At 36.4% G+C, this 26,617-nt stretch overlaps 2 protein-coding genes across 3 annotated transcripts in view; one reads left to right on the top strand and one right to left on the bottom strand.

Annotated features, from left to right (window-relative positions):
• Window positions 1-524: 524 nt before the first annotated feature.
• LOC111795433 (U-box domain-containing protein 4-like) lies at window positions 525-11,410 on the top strand. Of its 2 annotated transcripts, XM_023677864.1 has the most exons (7): window positions 525-639; window positions 1,157-1,201; window positions 1,466-1,563; window positions 4,353-4,633; window positions 8,671-8,787; window positions 8,911-10,902; window positions 11,053-11,410. In XM_023677864.1, exons 4-7 carry the CDS (start codon window positions 4,358-4,360, stop codon window positions 11,110-11,112), a joined length of 2,445 nt encoding a protein of 814 aa, XP_023533632.1. In that variant the 5' UTR covers window positions 525-639; window positions 1,157-1,201; window positions 1,466-1,563; window positions 4,353-4,357; the 3' UTR covers window positions 11,113-11,410. The 2 variants fall into 2 exon arrangements, with proteins under 2 accessions (XP_023533632.1, XP_023533630.1); XM_023677862.1 differs by lacking the exon at window positions 1,157-1,201.
• Window positions 11,411-18,180: 6,770 nt separating this feature from the next.
• The window catches only part of LOC111794365, a 12,136-nt gene continuing 3,699 nt past the window's right edge, over window positions 18,181-26,617 (bottom strand). The window contains 4 exon segments of the mRNA XM_023676335.1: window positions 18,181-19,394; window positions 19,499-19,683; window positions 23,079-23,648; window positions 24,203-25,927. Coding sequence (XP_023532103.1) covers window positions 18,966-19,394; window positions 19,499-19,683; window positions 23,079-23,648; window positions 24,203-25,927 — 2,909 coding nt within the window. The 3' untranslated portion in view covers window positions 18,181-18,965.

Here is a 26,617-nt window from a genome sequence, read left to right as displayed (position 1 = left end):
AGGGAGATTAGAACACAATCTAAATGATTAACGACCGTAACAAATGGCCTTCTTAGAGGTCGTAGGCTTGAATTCCCACGATAATTAGCTACGTGAAATTTTAAAAAATACAAAAATTAAAGACTAAATGTATAGTAATTTAAATCTTTCTTTTCTTTACCGGTGTTTACATCGATAATGTGTTGTTTTTTTCCTGTCAACATGCCAACGTATTCCAGTGATAAAATACATAGTCCTTAGTTAATAATGTCGTGTTTGTTGCCTAATACTTAAAAGACAACAACTTATATAGCAAGGATGACGAATCTGCTTAAAAGATTAAAACTTTAAAACCAGCTTAAACTCGAGTTAATTCAAACACTTGGAATCAGTTGATGCTATTTCCTTTGAATTATTCCATTCTTGTAAGAACGCCGAGAAAATTGAAGAAAGAAAGATGAAGAAGTTTGAATAAATTGGTAAAGAAGGAGAATAAAATCGACCCCACATTCCAAGTAGGCCATTTAAAAGGACCAAAACGAATAATAGAAGCTTAATTCATCAACTCAAATGAATAAACTAATCGAAGTAGAACAAGTCTGCGGTGGTGGTGAATGGAACGGCAACGGAAACGGAAGAGGAATAGCTGAAATCTGGGTGGTGGGTTTCACGCATACTCTTCGATTGATATAGAAACAGGCGCCTTAAGCACCATTCTCTGATCTTCCTTCTCCATTTTTTTTTTTTTTTTTTTTTTTTTTTTTTTTTTTTTTTTTTTTTTTTTTTTTTTTTTTTTNTTTCGTTCTCTTCTGTTTAGGTTTGGTTTGGATTCTCTTCGATTTCTTTGTTGTGGTTTTTGACCCTTTGTTCTTTCTATCGAATTCTGTAATCGGAATTTCATGCAATGATCAACTGATTTCGTTTTTGTGCTGCTTCTCTTTGGATTTTGGTTTCTAATTACAATTTTGAATCAGCATTCATAGGATCTTCCGCTGCAACTAGAATTAGTTCTTCGCATCTCTCAAATATCTTCATCCATTTTCAGCGGAGAATTCCTAATTTCCCTTTCATACTTGTGGTTTATTGTATGATTTCTTCCGTTTTGGGATTTACAGAGTGATTAGTTTTGGTCCCAGTAGGTTCCGAACTAAGAGCTTTACTTTTGGTACTTGTGCAGTTTTCTTTCTCTAGAATGTGGCTATGTACTGGGGAAACTGTTCTGGTATGAGTGAACTTGGAAATGCCATTTTTTATCTTCCAGCTGGTTCATTTCTCTAAACCTAGGGCATAGGGTTTTACCAATTTGTAAAGATCCAAAAATAAAGCAACAGTTTGAATGACTGCACACATATATACTTCTAAAACGATTTGTTTATAGTTAATTTGAGCTTATTGGCATTATGGCTCTTTCATGCTTTGGTCTGTAGCTGTTGTTTTACGACCGAGGATTCTTATTGTTTTTGATCTATATGTTCTTGTGTGGCAGGTCAGTGTATACTTGTGATTCGTATTGCTTCTCGAGGATTAGTTATGCAAGGAAGTTTGATCTACTTATTGAAATTGTAACTTCATATTAAGAACAAGGTATTCTCCTCCTCCATTTTTTGCTATGTAATCTTGAAGCATAGTTATTTGTTACACATTGGATGTGTAGAATTATTTATCTAAGAACTTGTTATGAAACTCTTGGGATTTGATTTAAAAACCTTGTTAAAGAACAAGATCTCTAGAGCTAAATTATCCAAGAACCCCAAAAAACGATAAGGAATCAACCGAAAGGAAAGTTTTGGGACGGGCTACCTTGATGATCAAGATCAAGAGTAAAGAAAACTCGTTTTAAACTTGTGATTCGAATCACTCCACAAGATAGCTTGATCAAGACTACTTGAATGACTCTAACATGCAAATGTAAACACAAGAAATGCAAGAGAACAAACTCATGGCTTAAAAAGCATAATATGGCAACTTCATTTTTAATATCCAAAATCTTCATACTAAAGCAACAACATGAATGACTATTTATAGCCTTGTAAATTAACCTTAAAGTAACCTATGGTCAATTGAAAGATTGTAACTCTCAGCCCATCAATACCATAATGACCACTAACTAATTTTAACTTAAAACTTTAAAATTGAAAAATACAATGAAACCTTCCTAAATCCAAACATGTATGGTATAATCTTATCATCTACCATGAAGTCTTTGTGGCATGATTGAGACACACCTTATTTCGTATCAAAACTTCTTGTTTTTTCTCACATAAGTAGCCATAGGGTAGATGTAGTTGATAATATCTGTATGTTCTAATAACTATTGATGCTGAGGAACTTCGTGGTTTCCATTGACACAAAGTTTTATACCTAGTTGAATTCTTGAATATTCATTTTTAGGCCCACTCTTCATCTGTAAATTGGTTTCAATTATTGAGTAATAAGGCTTTGTAAATATATATATATTTTTTCATTTTTGCTTAATGCTTATCGTTTAAAACCTTAATAATGTTGGAACATTTTTTATTTTCTTTTTATTTATAAACATTTTATGTTAAAATGAGTTAACTAATTATCTTTTAGGTCTGGTCTGCTTATTTAGCTAAAACTTTCCCATTGTTTGTTTTCATTTTAGTTAAATTTTCTCATGGGGAGCATCAAATCCAATTAACGGTAGATAGTTGTAATAACCCAAACTCACCATTAGCCGATATGGTCCTCTTTGGGCTTTCCCTTTCGGGCTTCCTCTCAAGGTTTTTAAAACGCGTCTGTTAGGGAGAGGTTTCCACACCCTTATAAGAAATGTTTTGTTCCCCTCTACAACCGATGTGGGATCTCACAATAGTATGGGTTGTCAAAAATTTCCCAGGGCAGATAGATAACCAAGGAAGCCGTTTATGTAATTTTTCGGTGACTAACGTCCCCACCTCACCTGGCTGGCGGGTCATAAGATATTGTATGATTTGTTTTTGGAATGTTAGGGTTCTTTGAAAGTGCAACTTCTCAACAAGTGGATTAGAACAATGATTTGTCTACCAGTACAAATGCACTTGTCCTCTCAGAACCAACAGAAATTTGGAAGTTGGCCTTGTTGTCCATAATGCAAAATTCTCTCAGTATTTGGTCTTGCATAAGATTACCAATTATTTTTCTTCTGGATGGGCAGTAGGCAGGCAGCCTTAGATTCTTCATCAACCTTGACCTTCTCTTAGATATTCTGACCTTTACAAAGACTAGCCTATGATCTTATGCTGCATCCATTGGATCCTCTTTCTTAGACTTGCAAACTTAGCATGCATAGACAATCTTGCTTAGTTGTCTCTCAACTCGTTAGCCATAACAATTCCGTCTATCAAAACAACTACATGATCTGAAATCAACTCCCTCCTATCCAGTGAATATATATAACGGTAGTGTGCCTTGACCTCATGCGGGTTATTCTTGATATTATTTGTTTAATTACTTGTCGCAAATATGACCGAGCACATCTACAATCTTGTGCAGACACTTTTTCAAATATGTACACATTTTGAAAGATGCGTTTGTATGTTTTGATACATTAGAAAATTGCCCAATCTGTTTTAATTTTGAATGTGAAAAATAAATTATAGTTCAATAAGAATGCATTTTCTGCTAAAATTTAAAAACCAAAAGTCCGAACGTCCCAGAAATTATAAGAAAAGTGGTGATGCTAGCTTCCAACTTTGTGAGCGAGTTAGTTTCCAAGAACCCTACTATATGTTTGTTTAAGTTATTATTCATATTTATATTTTAGTCACCGATAAACGTGTGGCATTGAGATATGTTGCCAAGTTATTGTCTTTTTACACGTTTTTATCTAGGCTAGGCTTAAAATTGTGCTATATTTACCAATCTTTTTAGCTTATGCTAGGTTTGCTATTATTATAAGTCAATTTACCCATTAAAATAACCTCAATAATATTGCTTTGTGTTGTATCATCAAGATTTTTACTTCATTATGTACATAAATGCCATATGAAATTCTTGTAATATGGAGCTCCCACTTAACTTGGTAGTCCATTTCTCTGTACATCCTATTAACCCTGTAAGTAAACGGAAATTAATGCATGTGTTGCCTACAGACTCTCTTGCTATGCTTTGCTTCTTGTGATGAACTTTGTGTAGAACTTTGTCTTTTCTTTATCACTAACTTGACAGTAACCTAGGAAGAAAAATGTTTGTTATAGCTCTCTTTTAAAGGAATATCAACTTGAAAAGTGCTAGAAATGATATTTTATTTATTTATTATTTTTTTTTTTGAAGCAGAAATGATTTTTATTCATCTGTCAATATACTTAATCTTTGTTCATTATATTTATATTCATTTCTTTTCATCTTGATTGAGTATGATATTGGCGCAGGTGCAATGGGGGTCTCATTACTTAAATTGCTTCTTAGACATATTTCATCATTTTTTCAACTTTCGTCTTCTGACTACATAAATTTACAACCGACTCTGAAGTACTACCATAAAATAGAAGGGGTTTTCAAACTTTTGAAGCCAATACTGGATGCAGTTGTTGATTCAGATATAGCTTCTGATGAAGAACTTATTAAGGCATTTGAAGAACTTGATCATTCAGTTGATGAACTAAGGGTGCTGTTTGAAAATTGGCAACCATTGTCGAGTAAAGTATACTTGGTAAGTTCTACCTTACCCTTATTATTTTTATCATTATTTTTGCAAAGATTAAGTTTATCTCTTTCATCAACTAAGTGCACTCTACTGACTGGAAGCAATTTAAGAAGAGAAATTCTCATGTGGAAATTTTAGGACCCAGATTTTCTCTATCGTCTTATATCAAAATCTCTCGGCTTTAAACTTGGAATAGGAGTAGTTTGGCCTTTTCTTTCTTGGAGGCTGAGCTTTTTGGTCTGTTGTGTTGTTGCAATCTTGATTTCTATGAGCATTGCAATTGTTTTGTATGGTTTTCTTGATTGCAAGGTTGGAGATTGGTTCATGATTTTCTTTGGAAGAAAGTAGTAGCTTTTGCTGATTTTGACCCTCGATCTAAACATATCGAAATGAATAACCGAAGCAGAAAGAAATGAAATAAATATCGCGAAACTAGAGGAGAGGGTTTCTGATATGAACCAAGACATCAATCATGTAATATAACTTCAAAGAAGATGTGATGAAAAATGTTGTTAAAATTATCAAAAGATATTTCAATTCATGGCACATTGAAGAAGAATCGAGCTTTATTGTTATAAATTTTGGGTGGATCATAGTATAGAGCTATGATGTTTCATTAATGCATTTTAGGACTTTTTATTTACCTTAGGTTATATTTACATAGTGGTTAATTATGGTCATAAAATATGAATGTTATAACTTTTGAAATGCCTAATGGAAGGTCAAGGGTTTCATTTTAAGGCTATATAAAGCCATGTATGTTGTATTTGTAAAGGGGACTTGGAAAATGTAGTAAAAAGAACATTTGTGTTGTGGTTTATTTAGCCAATGATTAAGTTTTTTTGCAATTCTATGTAGTTTAGATTGCATTTTAGAATCATTCAAGCTTGATATGGTTGATCTTGCTTGTAGAGTGATTCGAATCTCAAATAAGTGTTCTTGCCTTGAGATATTCGATCCAAACAAGTGTTATTGCCTTGAGATATTCGATCAACAAGGTAATCCGGATCTTACTTCCCTTGTAGCGATTCCTTATCATTTGGTATCAGAACTTTCCTCTGGGTTGATTCCTTATCTGAAACTTTTGGTATTCGATCTAACAACCTTATCGAAGAATAAGACATTTAGATCTAAATTATCCAAGACCCCCCAAAACAATTAAGAATCAAGGGAAAGTTTAGGAACGAATTTCCATGATGATCAAGATCAAGAGTAAAAGAAAACGCGCTTCTAAACTCGTGATTCAAATCACTCTTCAAGATAGCTTGACCAAGACTATTTGAATGATTCTAGCATGCAAATCTAAACACAAGAAATGCAAAAGAACAAGCTCATGTCTTAAGAAGCATAATAGGCAACTTTCACTTTAATATCCAAAATCTTCATACTAAAGCAACAACATGAATGACTATTTATAGCCTTGAAAATAAACAAGTAACATATGATGAAGTGAAATGAATGACTATTTATAGCCTTGAAAATAAACAAGTAACATATGATGAAGTGAAGGGTTGTAACTCTCATGTTCATCAATACCATAATGACCAATAACTAATTGTAACTTAAGACCTTAAAAATAATACTCTAAAATTGAAAAATACAATAAAACCTCCCTAAATTTAAACATGTATGTGCAACCCACTAAGGAAATTGGTCCTAAGAACCCACTAAGGAAATGGTCCAACCTAACACCACCATTTAGTGGTCATAACAACCTACTAAATAATTGGTCCCCATAAGCTTGTGAACTCACAATCTTCCCTGTAAGTTTGACTTTACTCGAGATTCTTCACTCTAAGAAACTCTTGCATCTCCACAAATTTAACCCTTGCTAGGGCCTTAGTGAGAATATTTGTACGTTACTCTCGAGTGCAAAGAAACTCCACAATGGGTTGTTGCTTCTCGACACACTCACGGATAAAGTGGAAGTGAGTGTTGATGTGTTTGCTACATCCATGAAATATCAAATTCTTCGTCAATGCAGTTGCAGATTTGTTTTGGTCACCTTGCTCAAGAAATTTCTTAGCCACAATGCCGCAGTTGTGTCATGAACTCGGCCTCACAAATAGTGTCATAGTTCGTTGCTTCTGAAATTGTGATTGCCAAGTGATCAAATTTTCATTGAGACAAAATGCTATTCCTTTGGTGTTTTTTCTATCGTCAATGTTTGCAACTAAATAACTATTAGTAAAACCAACTAGTTCTTTAGGTTCTTGCACTGTCTTTCAACTTTGCTCCCTTCTTCATTCATTTGGTTAATAATATTACTTTTCAAACTCCGGATGTAGTATACCTTGGTCAATAGATGTTGATCACTGTTCTTGCACTGGAACAAGATGGATCTGTTGTCAAACTTCACGCTCCCAATGAGATTCTCATCAAGCTCCTTGAACTTCACTCAATCTCTGGTCATGTGGCTACTTGCACGGTTGTCGAAGTACCACATGTTTGTCTCCACTCGGTCTTGTCTGTTCATGAAAAGGATTACCTATTATTCTTTTCATTGAGCACTAATAGGTTGGGCATCTTCTCGGCCAACAACAGTGCGGGTTTTTGGTCATGCGTGAATGTGAAGTTCGCCTCCTCATCACACTTCTTGTTGTAGCACTCCGCTGCATAGTGCCTATATTTTTCACAAGAGACACACTTATAGTGAAAGTATGATGTTTTAAAAGTGACTTAACGATCTAATCCAGAAGATACTAAAGGAGAGAGAAAACAGTGTAGAAAATGTATAACCTTAAATAGCTCGTGGGCTCGTAGTTGGCAGAGATGAGAGTTTTGCTGCTGATGCATCCTTGATCGATTAGTATTTTGCAATTAGGATTGAACTCCTGATTAGGATTTTGAATTGGGCTGGGACTTGTTGGAAAGAGTTCCTTGCTTGTAAGGAGTTCATTATAGAACTATTCTTTCGTTTAAGCATGGTTCTTTTGGATATGATGAGCAAAGATTTTCCTTGATAGGATTGGTTTTGTTCAATTGGGTGAATGCTTGAATCATCACACAGAGATCACATGCTTTTTTTAAGGTGTCATTTAGACAAACTTGCCTGGTAAATGGGTGAAAAGGCCCATCGTTTACCATAAACTTGTCGTTTGAAATTTGGTCAGTATTTAGAAAGTGATTTTTAAAACTAAAATACAAAACAGAGACATCAATAGCAAATCACCCCATTTTTTCTAATGTAAAAAATTGAAAGCAATATCATTTTTCAAGTGCACTTGAGCTAATCTTTGTTTTTAGACAATACAATTTTTAGCATAGCCATGATTCTTCAGTTTTGCACCTTGTTGGACTTTTATTTGGTTTGACATCATGCTCAGATATAGGAACGCGAGTTACAGGCTCCATGTAATGCTTTGAATTGTTTATTTTGAACTAAAAAAGTCTATTATCTTTGCCGTCCCCAAATGTAACAAATTTGTCATTAGATGTTCTTTCTCTTGCACACCATGCTTTTATTTTGCTGTACTTTTCTATTTAGGAAGGTGTAACGGCCCAAGCTCACTCCCAGCCGATATTGTCCTATTTGGGCTTTCACTTTCGGGCTTCCCCTTAAGATTTTTAAAACACGTCTGCTAGAGAGAGGTTTCCACACCCTTATAAAGAATGTTTTGTCCCCCTTTCCAACTGATGTAGGATCTCACAATCCACCCCTATATGGGGCTCTCTCCAATCAATGTGGGATCTCACAATCCACCCCCCTTCGGAGCCCAGCGTTCTCGATAGCACATCGCCCGAAACTGGCTCTGATACCATTTATAACAGTCTAAGTCCACCGCGGGCAGATATTGTCCTCTTTGAGTTTTCCCATCTGAGCTTCCCCTCAATGTTTTTAAAACACGTCTACTAAGGAGAGGTTTCTACACCATTATAAAAAATGCTTTGTTCCCCTCTCCAGCCGACGTGGGATCTTACTGAAAGAAACTTTTGTAATGTTGACGTAGTTTGTTGAGAGGCTTACAATATTTTGTTCAACTTTTAGGAGCATCTCTTTACTAATCTGTCTGTCTGCCTCCCTTTTCTGTGTATGATTCCAGGTACTGCAAAGTGAAGCATTAATAACAAAGATTGGGAAATCTAGCTTGGATATATTCCAGCTTCTTCGGTCTTCAAACGAAAATCTTCCGGAGGAATTAAGTTCATCATCTCTTGAGGTAATGACTGATTTAAGATTTACGGTTTCGACTTTTCCATGTTTCCACTTTCTCTTGTATTACTTTTTTAGGAGTAATGTTTGAGCATTCATGATGAATAATTTGCATGATGCATTATTGCAGCACTGCGTCCAAAAGATTAAGCATATTGGAAGGGAAGAAATATCTTCTGTTATTAAAGATGCCATAAGGAATCAAGCAGAGGGCATTGCACCCCCCAGCTCAGATGTTTTGGTGAAACTTGCCGATTCCCTGAGCTTGAGATCAAACCAGGAGATCTTAATTGAGGCTGTAGCCCTTGAAAAGTTGAAAGAGAGTGCCGAACAAGCTGAACAAACCGGAGAAGCCGAGGACATCGATCAAATGGTTGCTCTTGTAACCCGTATGCATGAACGACTTATTACGATAAAGCAATCCCAAAGTTCGGGTCCTGTATCGATACCTACTGATTTCTGCTGCCCTCTTTCTCTCGAACTAATGACAGATCCAGTTATTGTAGCATCAGGGCAGACCTATGAACGGGTTTTTATAAAAAATTGGATCGATATGGGGCTCAATGTTTGTCCAAAGACTAGACAGACGTTGGTTCACACGAATCTTATACCTAACTACACTGTTAAGGCTCTGATTGCAAACTGGTGTGAGACAAACAATGTGAAGTTATCTGATCCCTCAAGGTCGGTGCTCGGTAGCTTCGAGTCTGATACCCATCGAGAACCCCTTTTTTCTCATTCCCCTCAGTCAGCCCGGTCTGTACTTGGTGGAACCCATCGAGATGGAAGTTCTTCCTTGCTCTCCCACTCTTTCTCTGAGGATTCCTTGTCCAATGATGCTGGAGATGAAAGAGGGATTGATGTTAGTAGGCTATTGCTTACAAGTACGGAAGATCAATCGGCCAAATTGGAAGAAAATGGTGGTGATTTGATTGCTAAACCATCAATGTCACCATCTAGAACCAATGTTCCAAATTCCAGTGAGGATGAACAGTCACATAGTCATAATAGGAAGGCCTCCACCTCGAGTGCAGTCTCAAATGCTAATCTCTCTCGAGGAACCTCAGGGGAAGCCAATGAATCTCCTAACGTGTCAACAAATCTGACAGGTTATGGCAGTGATGCTGCTGGGGAGAGTAAATCAGAGCCCTTGGCTGCTGCTTCCTCAACTCCCAATCACATAGAACCAGAGCTTCCACCCAGATTAGCTGACTCAAGATCTCGAGGTAATATGATGTGGCTCCGACCATCAGAGAGGTTTGCCAGTAAAATAACTACACCATCTGCTAACGAGACAAGGCCAGATATTTCAGCTATCGAAGCACAAGTTCGGAAGGTGGTCGAGGAATTGAAGAGCAGTTCACTTGAAACTTTAAGAGGTGCTACGGCTGAATTGCGGCTACTGGCGAAACATAATATGGATAACCGGATAGTGATTGCTCAATGTGGAGCCATTGAACATTTGGTTAATTTGCTTCTCTCTGCAGACTCGAAGATCCAGGAGAATGCTGTGACTGCTCTTCTAAACTTATCCATCAATGATAATAACAAAAATGCCATTGCTCAGGCAAATGCAATTGAACCTTTGATTCATGTTCTTAAAACTGGGAGTCCGGAGGCAAAGGAGAACTCAGCAGCAACACTTTTTAGCCTCTCAGTGATTGAAGAGAACAAGGTGAAAATTGGAAGGTCTGGAGCAATAGGACCTCTGGTTGAATTGCTGGGTATTGGAACTCCAAGGGGAAAGAAGGATGCAGCTACAGCTTTGTTTAACTTATCAATATTCCATGAAAACAAGGCTAGAATTGTTCAAGCTGGAGCCGTGAGGCATCTTGTGGAGTTGATGGACCCAGCAGCTGGAATGGTTGACAAGGCAGTTGCTGTGTTGGCAAATCTCGCCACGATTCCCGAGGGAAGGTCTGCGATTGGTCAGGAAGGTGGAATTCCCGTTCTCGTCGAGGTCGTGGAGTTGGGTTCTGCTCGAGGAAAGGAAAATGCAGCAGCAGCATTGTTGCAGCTTTGCACAACCAGCAGTAGGCATTGCAGTATGGTGCTCCAAGAAGGAGCTGTGCCACCATTAGTGGCATTGTCCCAATCTGGTACTGCTAGAGCCAAAGAAAAGGTACAACAAAACTAAGTTTTTTAAATTACTTATTTCAGTTTTCAAAACTTGGGTTTGATCTTGAAAACATATATAGAACTGTGATCGTATTAAAAGTTGTAGGACGAAACTTATAACGTAATATCTAAACAAATAATCGGGTAATCGCAGGCTCAAGCGCTTCTAAGCCATTTCAGAAGCCAGAGACATGGAAATTCAGGAAGAGGGTAAATGTTTTCATATTACAATCTTAAAAGGGATCCAAGGATTTTGAGACAGATGTATTGAGATATTGATGTACAAATAATGAACGTGAAGCTGTTCTGGTTGCTTGATTTTTTGCACAGTACGTTCCCCAAAAGTTGGAAGGAAAAGAAACAAATTATTACTTAAGATTGGATTAGATTCTGTAAAATATTCTATTCTACTTCCTAACTTCTTGTTATTATTTGTAACTCTGATCTTGAACTTCTTTTTCTGGGAAAAAAAAAAGGTTAATATGATGTATATAAACATGCATTTTGTCCGATCTCGCGCGGTTTTTGTTCTTTTTCGCTCTTTTCCAAATGGTTATATTTCACGTCAATCGATCTTCACGTGATAGTTCGATGCATTTCTAACATCGGTTCACAACTTTTTGGTCGTGAGCTTTATGTAATGTGTATTGTGTGATATGTTTTTAGATTGGGACAATTAGACTTTTGACATCTCGAGGACTTCATATTGGAGTTGGAGTTGCTTATGACGAATGCTTTATCGAATACAAATTCCAACGAGAAATGTAATATGGGTTGTTGTCGGATTCTAAACAAGAGAATACATTTGGTCTTAGCGTGAAAATAAGAACATGATCTACACTTGCACACCATGCTTACTACACTGACTTCATTGAGTTTGTCGGGAACCTTTTGAGACTTGCCCTTTTAAGGTAAAAAAATTCTCTTATAGATTCGGTCTTCTTGGTACGTAAAATTCTCTCTTCTTGGTACGTAAAATTCTCTCTTCTGGATTTGTGATGTCACTTCCCTGAAGAAAATATTATAATTCCAAAGTGGTTATTAGATTATTCTTAAAATTACTATCAAACTAGTTATTGACAATTCTAGTCTTCAAAATAGGAGTTTATTTTACCATCAAATAGTATTTTTGTAGGTTCTTGCTTTCCAACCGAGGGTATCTTGGGTCAGGGACATGCAAGACACGTTCTTCTTGGTATGCAGTGATGGCCTCGGCCTCGATCTCTTACCAAGGTTGAATTTGGAGTTGGTTTTTTTTTTTTTTTCAAAGTCTTGAATTCAAGGATAATCTACCCTTTTATCGAAGAACTTTCAACCTTTCTCTCAAATAATCATTTTATCTATGTTTATTCTTGACGATATCATTCTTAGCCATGTCAACTCTTGATGTGATAATAGAGACAATCATGACCCATAAATTATCATCCGAGGAAGACAAACAGTCAACAATGACTGATCAATAAACCACATGTTCACAAAAACAAGATGAGACAGCCCACAACCAACCGTCAATACATGTGTAGTATCGCAGTTATGCTTGTTCAAGGCGTGTTACCGATGGTCACATCTCATACGCCTAACCCTTTCATCTTACTTTTATATTGTATTATTTTATTATTAAAAATTGAGTGGATGACATTTGGTCCAAAATCTAATCTACTTCTACCACGGATTAAATGCTTCAGAATAAATAATCGGGACAATTAGTCATCAAACCTCCCAGAACTAAGTGATGTAAGCTATCTTGTCCACATGTTTTCCATGCAATTGACACAACGCTTTCTTATCAATTCTTATTCTCTCACGTCTTATAAAACAATTCTCTCCAAACGTGATTTGAGATTAAAGACTACGTTGAAATTATTCGTAAATTCCAAATTTGAACAACCGACTTTTTCATTGACCTATGACACTGTCCTCCTACTAACTCTAACTTGATTTTATTGAAAACCTTTCATATTTTAATATTATTTCAAAAGAAAATCAATTATAATTTATATATTTACAGTAAAGAATAATACATCACACACAATTATAAACAACTATGAACCTCCAATTTCAAAACCAAAACATAAGTAGATATAATAAAACAGACTCGAATCTAGATATGATCATTAAAGTCTCCAGCTCGTTCATCTCAACATCTTGATCACATTGCATTCCATCTGTCTGAAAAGAAAATATAAAATAATTTTTGTGAGTAATTAATTTACTTAGTAACTATCTTTTAAATATGTTAAAGTTTTATAATTTACATTCCGTCTAAAGGTTTCGATATGGATCGAGTCCTTGATCCGTTGTATAAGTATGAATCGCCCTCTATCGATACTGGCTCAAGTTCTCTACTCATATCACATTCTAAATTGCCACCAGTGATTGCATCCTTCCACGAGTATAAAGCTTTGGTTTTAGGAACGTAGATCTCAGGGTTCTAACTACTCTTTACTTATTTGTTTTATTTATACTCATTATGAATTTCGAATGTAATACCCGTCTGCTAAACATTATGGAAAATTTTATGGCGCTCTCGATCAAATACTAAACATTCTAGCACTCTTGATCAAATACGACCCATCTACTGAACATTTTGGCGATATGAAATAACACACAGGCCGACGATCAAGAATACTCATGCTCCCAACATAGCACTCACCACATCGATTAGGATTTCTGCAGGGTTTAGTAGACTAACTACTTGGTGATATGCCATGTACTTACTCTCAATCAAATATGAACTGTCTATGAAACACTTAGGCAACAAGAAATAATATTCAACCCAACGGTTATGAATACTCATTGTCCCTAATTTAGTACACAATGCGTCCATCAGAGTTTCTACAGGGTTTAGTAGACTAATTGAGTTACATGCCTACCCATCCTACCATCCATCCATCCAACTATAGTTGTACATGAGGCCTAATCATTATTGGAGTTCATTTCTTGAAACCTAACGGTTCTTATATCGTACTATCATAATATGCCATACAATAATACATTATGATAGTCTCGTAAGCATAAGCTAGAGTTCTATAACATACCAACCAATCGTGAATTTATAACATGCTCATCATATTCGATGCATGCCCTCATGATTATATCGATTTAAGTCAGGTTATTCACATGTCTTATCGTAACTAAGCTCTTAATCACATGCTCGACATATTTAGCATTAATAACAAGTTAATCTTGTTTTAGGAGATTCGATGTGTTATTTACTTGTATCGCTAACTCCTTTATCCACTATAATTTCTCCTAATACGACAATGATGTCACAATTCCTTCTAATTACACATATATTTAATAATTTTAAGGTTATTATGGTCCACGCAGGCCTTCCACGCGCTGAACCCCTCAGCTACTCGCACCCCACGCACCTCATGCGTCTTCAACCTCAAGCCTGCTTCGAATTTCCATAACTTCTTGGAAATACTCATTATGTCCCAACCTCGATTTTTCCTACTACAATAGTTATATCTTCTCAATTTCAAAAAACGGAAGATCTACTCACCACTAACCTATTGAGACCAATTTAAATTTCTAAAAAACATGGCATGGGTTCCCACATGTGATTATCTTCGGTTTTCTCTCCAACCGATCTCGATCTAAATTTTTTTTATTTGATTCAACCCTTGAGATATGTTGCCCTTGCTCCTAAGCTTTAATAACCTCTTCCCTTTCACAAATCTCATTTATATCCTGTTGAAGGTCCAACCTCAATCTCATTTTCTTCTCATTTTCTTCTGGGTGAGTTACATATACTCCTTCCTTGACGTTCTCCTATAATCGAAGCTTAAACTCGGCCTTAATCCAAGGATAATCATGCCAACAAATCCTCACCTTACACCTAACAAAATGTTGACCTCCCACATGTACTTCCTTTCCATGACAGCAGTTGTCATTGTTAGGATTGCATAATGCACACACTTGATCTAAATGAACACAAAGGATAGAAAAGAGAAAATGCAAGAAGAAATATTGGCTAAAAGTTTATATTGATGACTTCAGGTACTTACAATAAGAGAGAATACAGATAATGCAGAAAGTACATAAGCACGGCCTGAGAGGTATGTATATGATTTAGTATACTATATATATAGTTTTACCAAATATAACTATCTATTATAACTATCTATTATATATAACTATGTATCATATATAGCTCTACCAATTTTTTACTATAAATAGTCGTACATGACCATTTTTCATATATAGCTTTATTATGTATAACAATAGAATAAACTATAAACAAACAGCCGTCTCCATAACTTAACAATTCTCTCATTCGGAGATTTGGAGACTGATTCAGTCAACCAAGAATTTCATTCTCGAACGACCATCGACATCTTTAATGCACCATACCAATTGAGGTTTTGCACAACCTCAATTTTCCAACATCAACACATTTTGTCAGCATGTTTGCTAGATTCTTTTCACCCTCTATCTTCTCCAAACATATCATCATCTTCTACTAACCTACGAGTGAAATGGTATCATCTTCTGATGTGTTTTGTCTTTCATAGTTCAACCAATTGTGTGACACTCTGACTATCTACATGAAAAATCTTCTCGCGTTGCTTCTTGCCTAATTCTTCTAAGATAGTCTGTCATTGACATCATCTTCTTTCCAGCTTTAGCTATTGGCACGTACTCAGCCTCAGCTATTACCACGTACTCAACCTCAATAGATGAAGGAGCAACACAATTCTGAAAACTAGATATCCAACTCATTCGATCATCCATGGCTTGCTCCCACCTAGTTGTATCCTCGAACTGTAGGGCATCACCAAAGGGCTCTTCATCAATCAATAACAGATAGTGTAATGAAGGTGCATGCCTAACCGATACCCTAATAGTTTTGGGTGTTCTTCTCAACACCTGCTCAGGTGTCACTTACTCCACTCCTGGTTCTTCAGAAACAATCTTGAAAGTTTCTTGAGTATTTGCTACATCACTAGATAAATTTTCTGTACCTCAACCTCAACTCCCACTTGTTTCGGTCTCCCAAAACCTTTCTTCTTTTAGTCCTTGTACAAGATATTTTCATCAAAAGTCACGTCACAATATTTTAGAATTTTTCTGTTCTTGTCATCCCAAAACCTGTACTCGAACATGTCAGAATCATAGCTTATGAAGTAACACTTCACAACCTTAGCGTCAAACTGTCACTCTTCTCTGAATCAACATGAATATACGCAATGCAGCCAAAAGTTCTAAAGTCAGAGTAAAAGTTCTAAAGTGAAAGTACTTGAGTTATTTTCATGTCCATACTTCTTCTAACAACTTGAACTCCAAGGGTACTCACAACCCTCTATTGATCAAGTAGACGGTTGTATTTACAGCATTGACCCAGAATGTCTTTGGCAATCCAGAATACATCCGCATGTTTCTTGCTCGCTCATTCAATGTTCTATTCATCCTTTCAGCAACACCATTTTTTCTTCCTTTATCTGTCTTCGTTAATCTAATTCTTTTACTGGGAATTGTCGTACTCTCCTCTATTGTCAAACCTCAGCCATTTGACCTTAAAGCCGATCTAATTTTCAACTTCAGCTTTCCACTTCTTAAAGATGGCAAACACATCTGACTTGTGTTTTATGAAATAGATCCACACCTTCTTGTTGAAATAATCTATGAAGGTAACGTAGAACTTTGATTCGCCAAGTGATGGAACTGAAGATGGTCCCCAACCGTCTAGATGGACCATTTCCAACCACACTTTCTTCAGTTCTCTAGCAACCTTCGTGACGCTAACTCGTTTCTGTTTGTCCATAAGGCAACTCTCACAATGAACATATCAACAGATTTCAGGCCTTCTAAAACTCATTTTGCAGTCAACATCTTCATTCCTTTAACGCTCATATGTTCAAGGCTATTGTGCCACAGACGTAAATTTGAAGCACTCTCATCAACAACAACAGCCATGTTTATACACCCTGCAGTTGTATACAATGTTTCAGATTTTGTGTCACATGCTACCACCATAACACCCTTCACAATCTTCCACGAACTCTTCCCAAACTCTATTGCATAATCTGTGTTATCTAACTAACAAATAAAGATCAGGTTCTTGAGACCAAGAATGTACCTGACATCTTTTGATGTCCATTGATTTCTTGTAGAAATTTTTGTGCAGACATCCCTCTTTCCTTTAATCTCCAAGACTTTGTTGTCGGCAAGATCTGTCTTCTCGAAATTTCCAAATTTGAAGTTCTGAAATAGTTCTTTATTTGGAGATGAATGAAAATATGCACCTGAATCCAAAATCCAAAATTCAATCAGACTATCGACGCTAAGGATTAGAGCATCTCCAATGTCTTCTGCTGAATTTATAAAGTCATCAGCATCCTCTGATTTATGATTCTACTTCCTCTTTAGTCTTGTACAATCGGTTCGAAAGTGATCTTTTTCTCCACAACTCCAACACGTTACTTTTGGTCTGTTTAAAAAAAATTTATGGTTTTTTTATTTTCATCTACCTTTGTTTGGGTCTTTTGATTTACTTATTCCTCTTTGGTCACCACTAATAGCACTACCAAATGAATACCCAATTTCTCATCTGCGAATATGAAAACTACATCTCGAATTCATCAAACTTCAGTTTCTTAGATCCTCAAAAGCTATTGATCGCGGCAATAACAGTATCCACAACTCAGGTAAAGATGACATCAAAATCAATCTTTTAATTTCACCTTCGAAATTAATTTCCACCAAACTCAGTTAACTTGCAATCATATTATATTCATTTATATAATCAACAATAGATCGAACTTCAGACATCTGTATATTGAAAAATCCCCGCATCAAATACACCTTGTTTATAGTCGACGATTTTTTGTACATATTCAATAGCACCTTCAATAAATCTGACATTGTCTTCTTCTTGTCTTTAATGATGTTAAATGCCACACTTTTTAATAGTGTCAACCGAATCAACCCTAAGCCATGTCAATCCTTGAGCTTCTGCTGCTCTGTGGTCATGACATCCGACTTCACCCCAACAGGGGTTCGTGAAGATCTTTCTAATATAAAATCTTCAATTTGCATCTTCAAGAAATTGAATCGAATTCATCAAATTTCTCAATTCCAATCTTTGAATTTTTCATCTTCACAGATCATGGTAAATTTCGCCTAGCACTGATACCAGTAGTTAGGATCGCACAACAACTTACACACTCGATCTAGATGAACACAAAAAATAGGAGAGAGAAAATGCAATAAGAAATATTGGCTAATAGTTTTAGTGATGATTTCAGATATATACAGTAATAGAGAATACTGAGAATGCAAAAAGTACATATTCAAAGCATTGCCTAAGAGATATATATATATAGTTCAATTTATTATATATAGTTTTACCAGATATAATCATCTACTATACATAACCATTGAATAAGCTATAAATAAGCAACATACTCCATAACATAACAGTCATGGCTGTTACACTTTGTACATGTACGTGTATATACCGTCCTCTCCATAGGTCAGCCTAATTTGATTGGTCACCAAGCTAAGGTGAAGGTGAAAGGTAGCAACAAAGTATCGACCAAAAGATTGCACACCTTAGCCAACAACGCCACCCCTAGGTAGGCATTACTTAGAGATGGCAAACCTTAACAAATGATGGTTTCACAAAATTCCTACAAGATATCTATCCTTTATTTCTTTTTCAAAAAATATACATCCATATATCTTTAGATATGACATGTGGATGTCGACATTAATCCTTCTATCTTGATCAACCATGCAAAAATCCACAAACCTAAATTTACAATTTTGCATGGTGAACACTTGGGATAGAAGAGAAAAATACCCTCTTCTAGAGAGGCAACTATTATATTGCCCAATGATACAAAATCTAGACACTGCTCCTAAAGCATTCTACAGTATGACCAACCAAACCAATAATATTAGATTAGTTGGAAAACATACCTAGGCTTAGGATTATAGTCTACGTCTGGTTGCGCGCCTATAACGATTTCCATGTTCAGTTGATTCATGACCATCCTCATGGAGACCAAACAGCCAATGCATTCCAGAAAATCTTGAATTGTACTAGTGGAACTTTGGTTATTGGTTATTTACTCTAGGAGATAAATTCGAAAGCGCTGGTCTAGTTGGTGGAGGTTTCTGAGGGTATTTCGTTGAACCACTTTGACCCTGATTCGTCTTACGTTTCTTCGGCATATGCTGTTGATGGTTAGGATGATGTTGCTGCGCCGATTGATGGGTTGGGTTCGGTTGTTGCGCTTGCATTTTGCCTTTGGTTGGATGTGGACGTTGTTGTGATTGGACAGTGATAGAATGTGACTGTTGCATATTACCCGTGGTCAAATTTGGCAGTTGACCATGGATGTTGCGTTTCTTCCTTTTCATATCTTTAAGAGAAACAATGAGGTTTTGAAGCCCTTGAGATGAGATTTCAGAACTAAGGTTACAATCTGCAGCGCATGTAATTACCGACTTCACAGCATCTATCTCCTTGTCTATGGCTTCATCCTTGCAGTGATAGTCAAAGTAGATATCTTAGCAAAAAAAAAAAAAAAGTACCATTTCTTTACAATGTTCATATTTTGGGAATTCGATGAGAACAGACGACTAACCATGGCAGCACGTACATCGTCCTGTCCAGTATCGTGTTTCTTGCTGACTTTTACAGTGGCATTCCTTACATCTCGCAAATATTCATTCAGAATCTGTACAGGTCGAAAGCATTCCAACTTGTATCCACATATAAACCTGACGGCCTTAACAAATTGCTTTGTTCCAATCAGATTTTGTACAATTTCTGCAAAACGAAAGAATATGAGACAAGGTCATCGATTAGAACAGGTAAAAAAAATTATTGTAAAACCTAATTTCAAATGTCAAGATGAGAAATCTGAAGCGTTTCGGCACCTGTTCTTAAAATTGTGTACAAATTAAGTAGTCTCTTGTTCCGTTTCCTATTTAACAAAAATATAATAACAAAATTATCATTTTTACCATAGAATGCCTAACGGATGTCAATCAACTAATAAACATTGTATAAACCATTGATTATTTTTATTTTAAAAAATTAGTTTAATGTAAAACTTTTTAGTTCTAAAATTTAACATTTGAGCTAACAAAACAAAAAAAAAGTTACCAGAACATTTTTATAAAGTTCTTAAAAAAAAAAATATAATAGAGAGAGGAACGAGAAATAAATAAATAAATAACCATAAATAACCAATAAACAACACTAGCTTTCAAGGAGGTACTTAAAATGTGCAAAAATGATACGAAAATTAACACAAATAGTAGAAACTACTGTGCTTTATGCTTTCTTGGGATGAGAACCTAGGTAAGGTGAAGGGATATTTATAGTGAGACTCATCCATCTATTCTTAAAATATATAAAAAAAATATATATATATATATAGAAATATCTAGGTATTTCTTAACCGACCTAATCATTTTTTAAAATATCTATCTTTATTCCTAAAATATCTAAATCAATTTACTAAAATAAATATACAATTGGCTCATTCGGATTGCCCTATCGGGCTAGTGATGATATTTCAACACTGCCCCAGCACTAGTTCTCATTTGCTGCACCATGTTAAACTGATAGCGAAAGCCCTCATGTCAGCCCTTTTGTAAACAAGTATGCTACTCGGTATTCTATCTTGATTTGTTGCATCTCGATTTCTTCCTTCAGAACTCTCTCTAATGAAATGACAGTACACCTCCATATGCTTTGTTCTAGCATGAAACACCAAATTTTCTGCTAGGCGAATCACAAATTGGTTGGTGTAATGGAGTGGTATTGGATAGTCAATTTTCTAGTGCAAATCCTACGTTAAGAATTTCAGCCATGTACTTTCTTGAGTTGCTCCAGCTGTTGCTTGTACTATGCTTCTGTAGTTGACAATAATATTGTTGATTGTCTTTTGCTATACCAAGAAATTGTTCTCGAACAGAGCTTGAATCCTAGTGCTTGATATTCAAGTATCGTGATATCCTACATAGTCAACATCGCGGTATCTAGATAGCTTGCAATCTTCGCTTCTTTTGTACAAAAGATCATAATTGATTGTACCTTTGACATATCTCAAGATCTTGTCGAGGTGTCATTTCCTTTCCACTAGGTTTACTTGGTTGAGTCACCTCTAGCTCACCAACATCAATGTCGCTTGGATCTTCAAGCAAAACAACACTTCAACAAATTTGCACAATTTGCTCCCCCGTCTTCTATGGAAAAATTTCTTCAATGTAGTCCAAGTCTAGTAATACTTCCTTCTCTGAATCCAAGTTTGACAATGCTTCCTTATCTAAATCCAAGTCTGGCAATGCTTCCTTATCTGAGGGATACCCTGCATCCATTGCGCCACTCTGATCGTCAGTCATGTAGTTCGAGCATCCTGAATCAATGATTCAATCATCCTCGTAACCGATATGCTCTCCCATCATCGTCATGAGTGCTAGCTCATCTTCTTCTATGGGACATAGTACATTTGCATCCCATTCCTCCTCCATCTCCATGTTGAAGGGTGTCACATTGCTTTTGACAGACTTTTTCTTAGACCAACCATCCTCGAACATGTGGGCCCTTCTTCCTGCAATTGTAGCAGATACCTTCAAATCTCTTCTCTTGAGAACTCTTGTTGTCGTTCTTCTAAGCTCTCCCTGGTTGTGCAGTTCCTTGATGGCTTCTTCCTTTGTCACCATTTTTGTATCCACGTTTGGTAGACGACTTATTGTTGCTTCGACTTTCACTTGTGTAGAGTGCTTCTTCTTCACCCTTTAATGTGATGTCTCTCATTTGTTTAGTCACGACTTCTTGATTAGCTAACAAATTTCCATACTCTATAGGTGATGGTTGAGCGGGTAATCCTTGTACAACAATAACGAAACTTCTATATTCTAGTTACAATCCATGGATAATGATCCTCTTCATTCGAGCTTCTCCAATGGCAGACTTCGAGTCTAGTCAGTAATCTCTCGACAGATCGACTTCACTTTGTGGAAGCACTGAGAAATCGTCATGTTACGTTGTGAGATTGATAACAACTCGTTCTCCAAAAGTTGTAGCCTCATATCGTTCTCCTTTGAGAACAGCATCACGAACGTGTCTCATGCTTCTTTCAGTGTCTTGTCATCCCAAGTATGTTCTAACATCTTTTCTTCGATCGTGGTTTTCAAGGCAAACATTGTTTTGCCTGCTTTGATTCTCCATTTGCGCAATTAGTCATTAGAATTATCCTTTAGCAGCGTAGTTTCACTCCCGCCAACGACCTCCCAAAGATCCTGTTCTTGTAAATAGAACATCATGCATGTTGCCCACGTGTTGTAGTTGTTGTTGTTGAGTTTCTTGATTCCTCCAATGATTTGGAAATCACCCATCGTGTTGGCAATACCTCAGTAATACCAAACAAGCTCTTTTTACATAAAACGTGCAGAGTCATGGACTACTCACGACACAAAGAAACTCACTCACTAATAATCTCAAGAAATTGTTTCTGATGTGGTAGATCAACTAGAGTTACAACCACATAGCATGCTAATAATTCCAAGAGATCAAACAACCTACACTAACCTTGCTCTAATACCAGATTGTTGAACACAACTCTTTGTGGGAAACACTCGCACACTTTATTAACACAAACCAAGAAGAGATTACAAGAGACTTTGTAGAAACTACTACACTTTGTGCTTTCTTGGGATGAAAACCTAGGTAAGGTGGAGGGGTATTTATAGTAGAGACCGGTCAATCTATTCTTAAAATATCTAGGTATCTTTATTCTTAACCTACCTAAATCATTTTTCTAAAATATCTAGATATATTTATTCCTAAGATATCAAAATCATTTGACTAAAATAAATATATAATGAGTTCATAAAATTATTGGTTTGACCTATCGGGCTAGTGATGATGTTTCAAAAGTAGTTCAAGAAGCATGAGATACTTCCTGGATTTATTTGAAGGAAAAGAAAATGTATGGTTCCAAGAAAAACCTTCGCACAGTGTGGATGGGAAGTAAAGTATCAGGGTAGTTTTTTAGTTTAATAGGTTAAGGTGGAGTGGAAATTCAAACCTTTGATATTTTGGTCGAAAATATACGTCCCTAACTAGTTGAACAATATTCAAATTAGTAAGCATCAGCTCGAAACTAAAATGAATGATTGGAAATTAGTAGAGAATAAGTTCAGAAAACTAACCTTGTATCTTTTGATTATACCCAAACATCAGGCACAACTCTGATGCCTGTTCATGCAGCACTATTTTCTCAAAGAGCTTTAAGATCTCTTCCTCGCTGAATGAAGTCGTCAATCCATATGACGCTATAAGTTGCAAGAAGCCAACAACGTCCAAATAATCATTTGCATCACTTTTCATGTCCAATTTCCAGTCAACTGCAAGCTTCAATGCATCTTCTCTCACCTTTGGATCAATACTTGGTGAGATTTGCTTTAATTGCTTTAAAAGAAGTGTGGACCACCTCAAGAAACTTTCTTCAAAACCCATCTGTAACTTCAACTGTTGGTGAAAAGAAACTTGAATCACATCCAAGACAAGTTTTGGAGCATTTGACGACTCTTTAAGAATTGATAAGATTGCACTTGGCATCAATTTCGGTTCGGTCAAATGCTTGTTCAAAAGTAAATATAATCTCTTCTCATTTGGATCCATGCTCTGCTGCTTATTTTTTAAGGAAAAGACCGGCATTTCATTGTCTGGCAATGATTCAGGTTGCTCCAGTTTAACCAGCCTAGGAGCTGCACAGCCCTCTGAATAAAATGAGAAACAAAAAATAGAGAGAATAGATATTTAAAAACCAGCCAGCCTTAATTGGTATTTGATTTATCAACTACATCAAAGAACTAAATAACATTCATAAATTGATATACTGCGAAGACAATAGGATCAATGACAACATAACTGTTAGGAGTAGGATCAATGACAACATAACTGTTAGGAATCACGACTCTCCACAATGGTATGATATTGTCCACTTTGAGCATAAGCTCTCATGGCTTTACTTTGGGCTTCCCCAAAAGGCCTCACACCAATGGAAATAGTATTCCTCACTTATAAACCCATGATCATTCCCTAACTTAGCCGATGTGGGACTCACTCCCAACAATCCTCAACAATAACTTCCTTGGGATTTAATCCAGATGAATGCATATGTAATTTATTATCTTTTGTTTTTTTGAAAAGAAATGCATATATAAAACATATCTAGGTATTAACTAATAAATTAAACAGAGGAAACTATTTTACCGAACAATTTATAATAAATGAGTATAAAGATGGTGAGAAGAGGACGTGTACTGCTTACCAGAAGGTTTATCTCCAATACCAAGCGCTCGGGCTAGCTCAAATCCTTGTTTATATTGTGAAACTGAATTCAGAAGAATGTGTAATTCCTCTGAATTAAAATCTGAGGCCAGCTGAAAATTAGCTATAAGTAGCAAGAATGCCACCACTTCCACGTGATTCTCACCTGCCACTGACATCCTGGCCTTCCACTGGACTGCCAGCTTTAGAGCTTCTTCTTTCAGTGAAGGCGTAATTTGTGGTGAGAACTTCAATAATAATTCACATAGCAAAATGCATCCCCTCTTGACATTATGCAAATCGACCTTTGCATCTTCGGACACAACATGTGGACGGTAGAACCATTTCATAGCATCTAGAACTAACTTTGCACGATCGGAAGATGCTTGAAGAGTCATAAACACTTCTGTGCGTACCAAATCATGCAGTTTCAGATGCTCACATAAAATAACTAACAAAAGCTTTCCATCTACGGCTGATCCTGAATGAAAATTCAAAGTCATAGAACTTTCAGCAGTTCTGCACCCTAATTCCTCAGTTTTTACTTTCAGAGGAAGAATGTTTGGATCACCCAACAATTTTACCTTTTCATTACAATTATCTTTCGAAGCCCCGGCTAGATTGATATCTTTTTCTTTTGACTCGAGTTTCTCAGCCCACAACTTGCATTGTATTTCTTTTAATCTTAGTTCTTCACGGCCTTTTTCCACCAATATCATCTGTGAATCCATATCTGTTTTTAAGGATTCAATCTCTTTCAGAGAAATGCTTACTTTCTCATCCTTCTTGTTGAGTTCTTCTGTCCGTCTTTGAAAATCATTTTCTTTGTTCTTGAGATTCTTTGAGCGTTGTTCTATTGATTTTCTCAACAAATTGTAATGCTCTTTTCGAGTTTTTAGACCTTCAAGACATTTATCGACTATCAAAGAAATGGAGTTCTGTTGTTTCATCATTGATGGCAACTCGGTAGAGTAGTCATCCACAGACGCTTGCAATGAATCAAGGTTATTGTCCTTGAACTCCAATTCCTTCGAGCATTCGACAATTGCCTTTTCTATTGAATAAACATATTTAGTAAGCAATATAAGCGCATTCTGACAATCTCGAATAGATTGTTGAGTGCCATCAAGTTGCTTTTCCTGTACATCAAGTTCTTTACTATGTTCCTTGATACACCTTTTGATGGATTCTAACTCTGATTCCTTCGATAACAAATCTTCAGAAAGAACCTTCAACTTGTTCTGCAGTAAACCAAACTCCTTCTCTTTAAGATCAAGTTCTTGAGTCCGCAATTTTATAGACTTCTCTATCTTGTCTAATCTCTCCATTTTCCACTTAGTGGTAATCATATTATGAATTGTTTCAAGATCCTTTTCTTTCAATTTGAGTTTTCCGTTGGTATCTTTAATTGCCATCTTAGTTGCAAGCTCTTCTTCATGTTCTTGAAGCAATGCTCTTATCGATTCGACACTCGTCCCCTTCAACTCACATTTCATTGACCGCCCCTCAATTAACTGTATTATCTCATTTAATGTCTGTTCATTTAATTCCATAACCAGCTCACAATCGTCAATCCTCTTTTGAACCATATCAAATGGCTTCTCCTTCTCCTCACACTCCTCGGCGTCCAAGACTGTGATGCATACCTTATTAACCTCGTCTTCTTTCAATTTAATATCCTTCAACAAAATCCCTAGTCTCTCCTGCGCTGCATCCAAATCCACCTCTTTCATGTTGAAGCTAATAATAGAGTTTGAATGAGTTACTACCGAAGAGAAGGAGGAGGTGAATTCAATTTCATCCACACAAATCTCAACCAACTCCGGGAATCCCCCTATAAAAGGACCTGCCTCCCCATCACTCAAATCACTCCTCCTCTCAATCTCACTTCAGTTTTCTGTTGTCACCAACAACTGGTATCAGAGCTATCTTGCAGCAGCAAAAAATGGCAGCAGAAAAACAAGTTGAGAGCTACGTTCAGCCCGCCATCCCGAGGTTCGATGGTCACTATGATCATTGGGCGATGTTGATGGAAAATTTTCTCAGATCAAAGGAGTTCTTTGATATGGTGGAGACGGGTTATGAAGAGCCAAATGAAGGCGAGGTACTCTCAGCTGGTCAACAGCAACTGTTGGCAGCATCGAAGTTGAAGGACCTAAAGGTCAAGAACTATTTATTTCAGTCCATTGATAGGACTATCTTGGAAACAATGCTTCAGAAGAAGACATCCAAGGAAATTTGGGATTCTATGAGGAGGAAGTATCAAGGCTCAACGAGAGTAAAACGTGCTCAACTACAAGCCGTCAGAAGAGACTTTGAAATTCTCCAAATGCAAAAGGGAGAAACGGTGAATGATTATATTGGCAAGGTTATAAGTCTTGCAAGTAAAATGAGGATGCATGGTGGTTCAATCACG

This window comes from Cucurbita pepo, chromosome LG05 (assembly GCF_002806865.2).
Source record: "Cucurbita pepo subsp. pepo cultivar mu-cu-16 chromosome LG05, ASM280686v2, whole genome shotgun sequence".
Classification (NCBI taxonomy): Eukaryota; Viridiplantae; Streptophyta; class Magnoliopsida; order Cucurbitales; family Cucurbitaceae; genus Cucurbita; species Cucurbita pepo.
The sequence above is the reverse complement of the archived record's forward strand: the minus strand, read 5'-3'. Positions and strand labels throughout refer to the sequence as shown.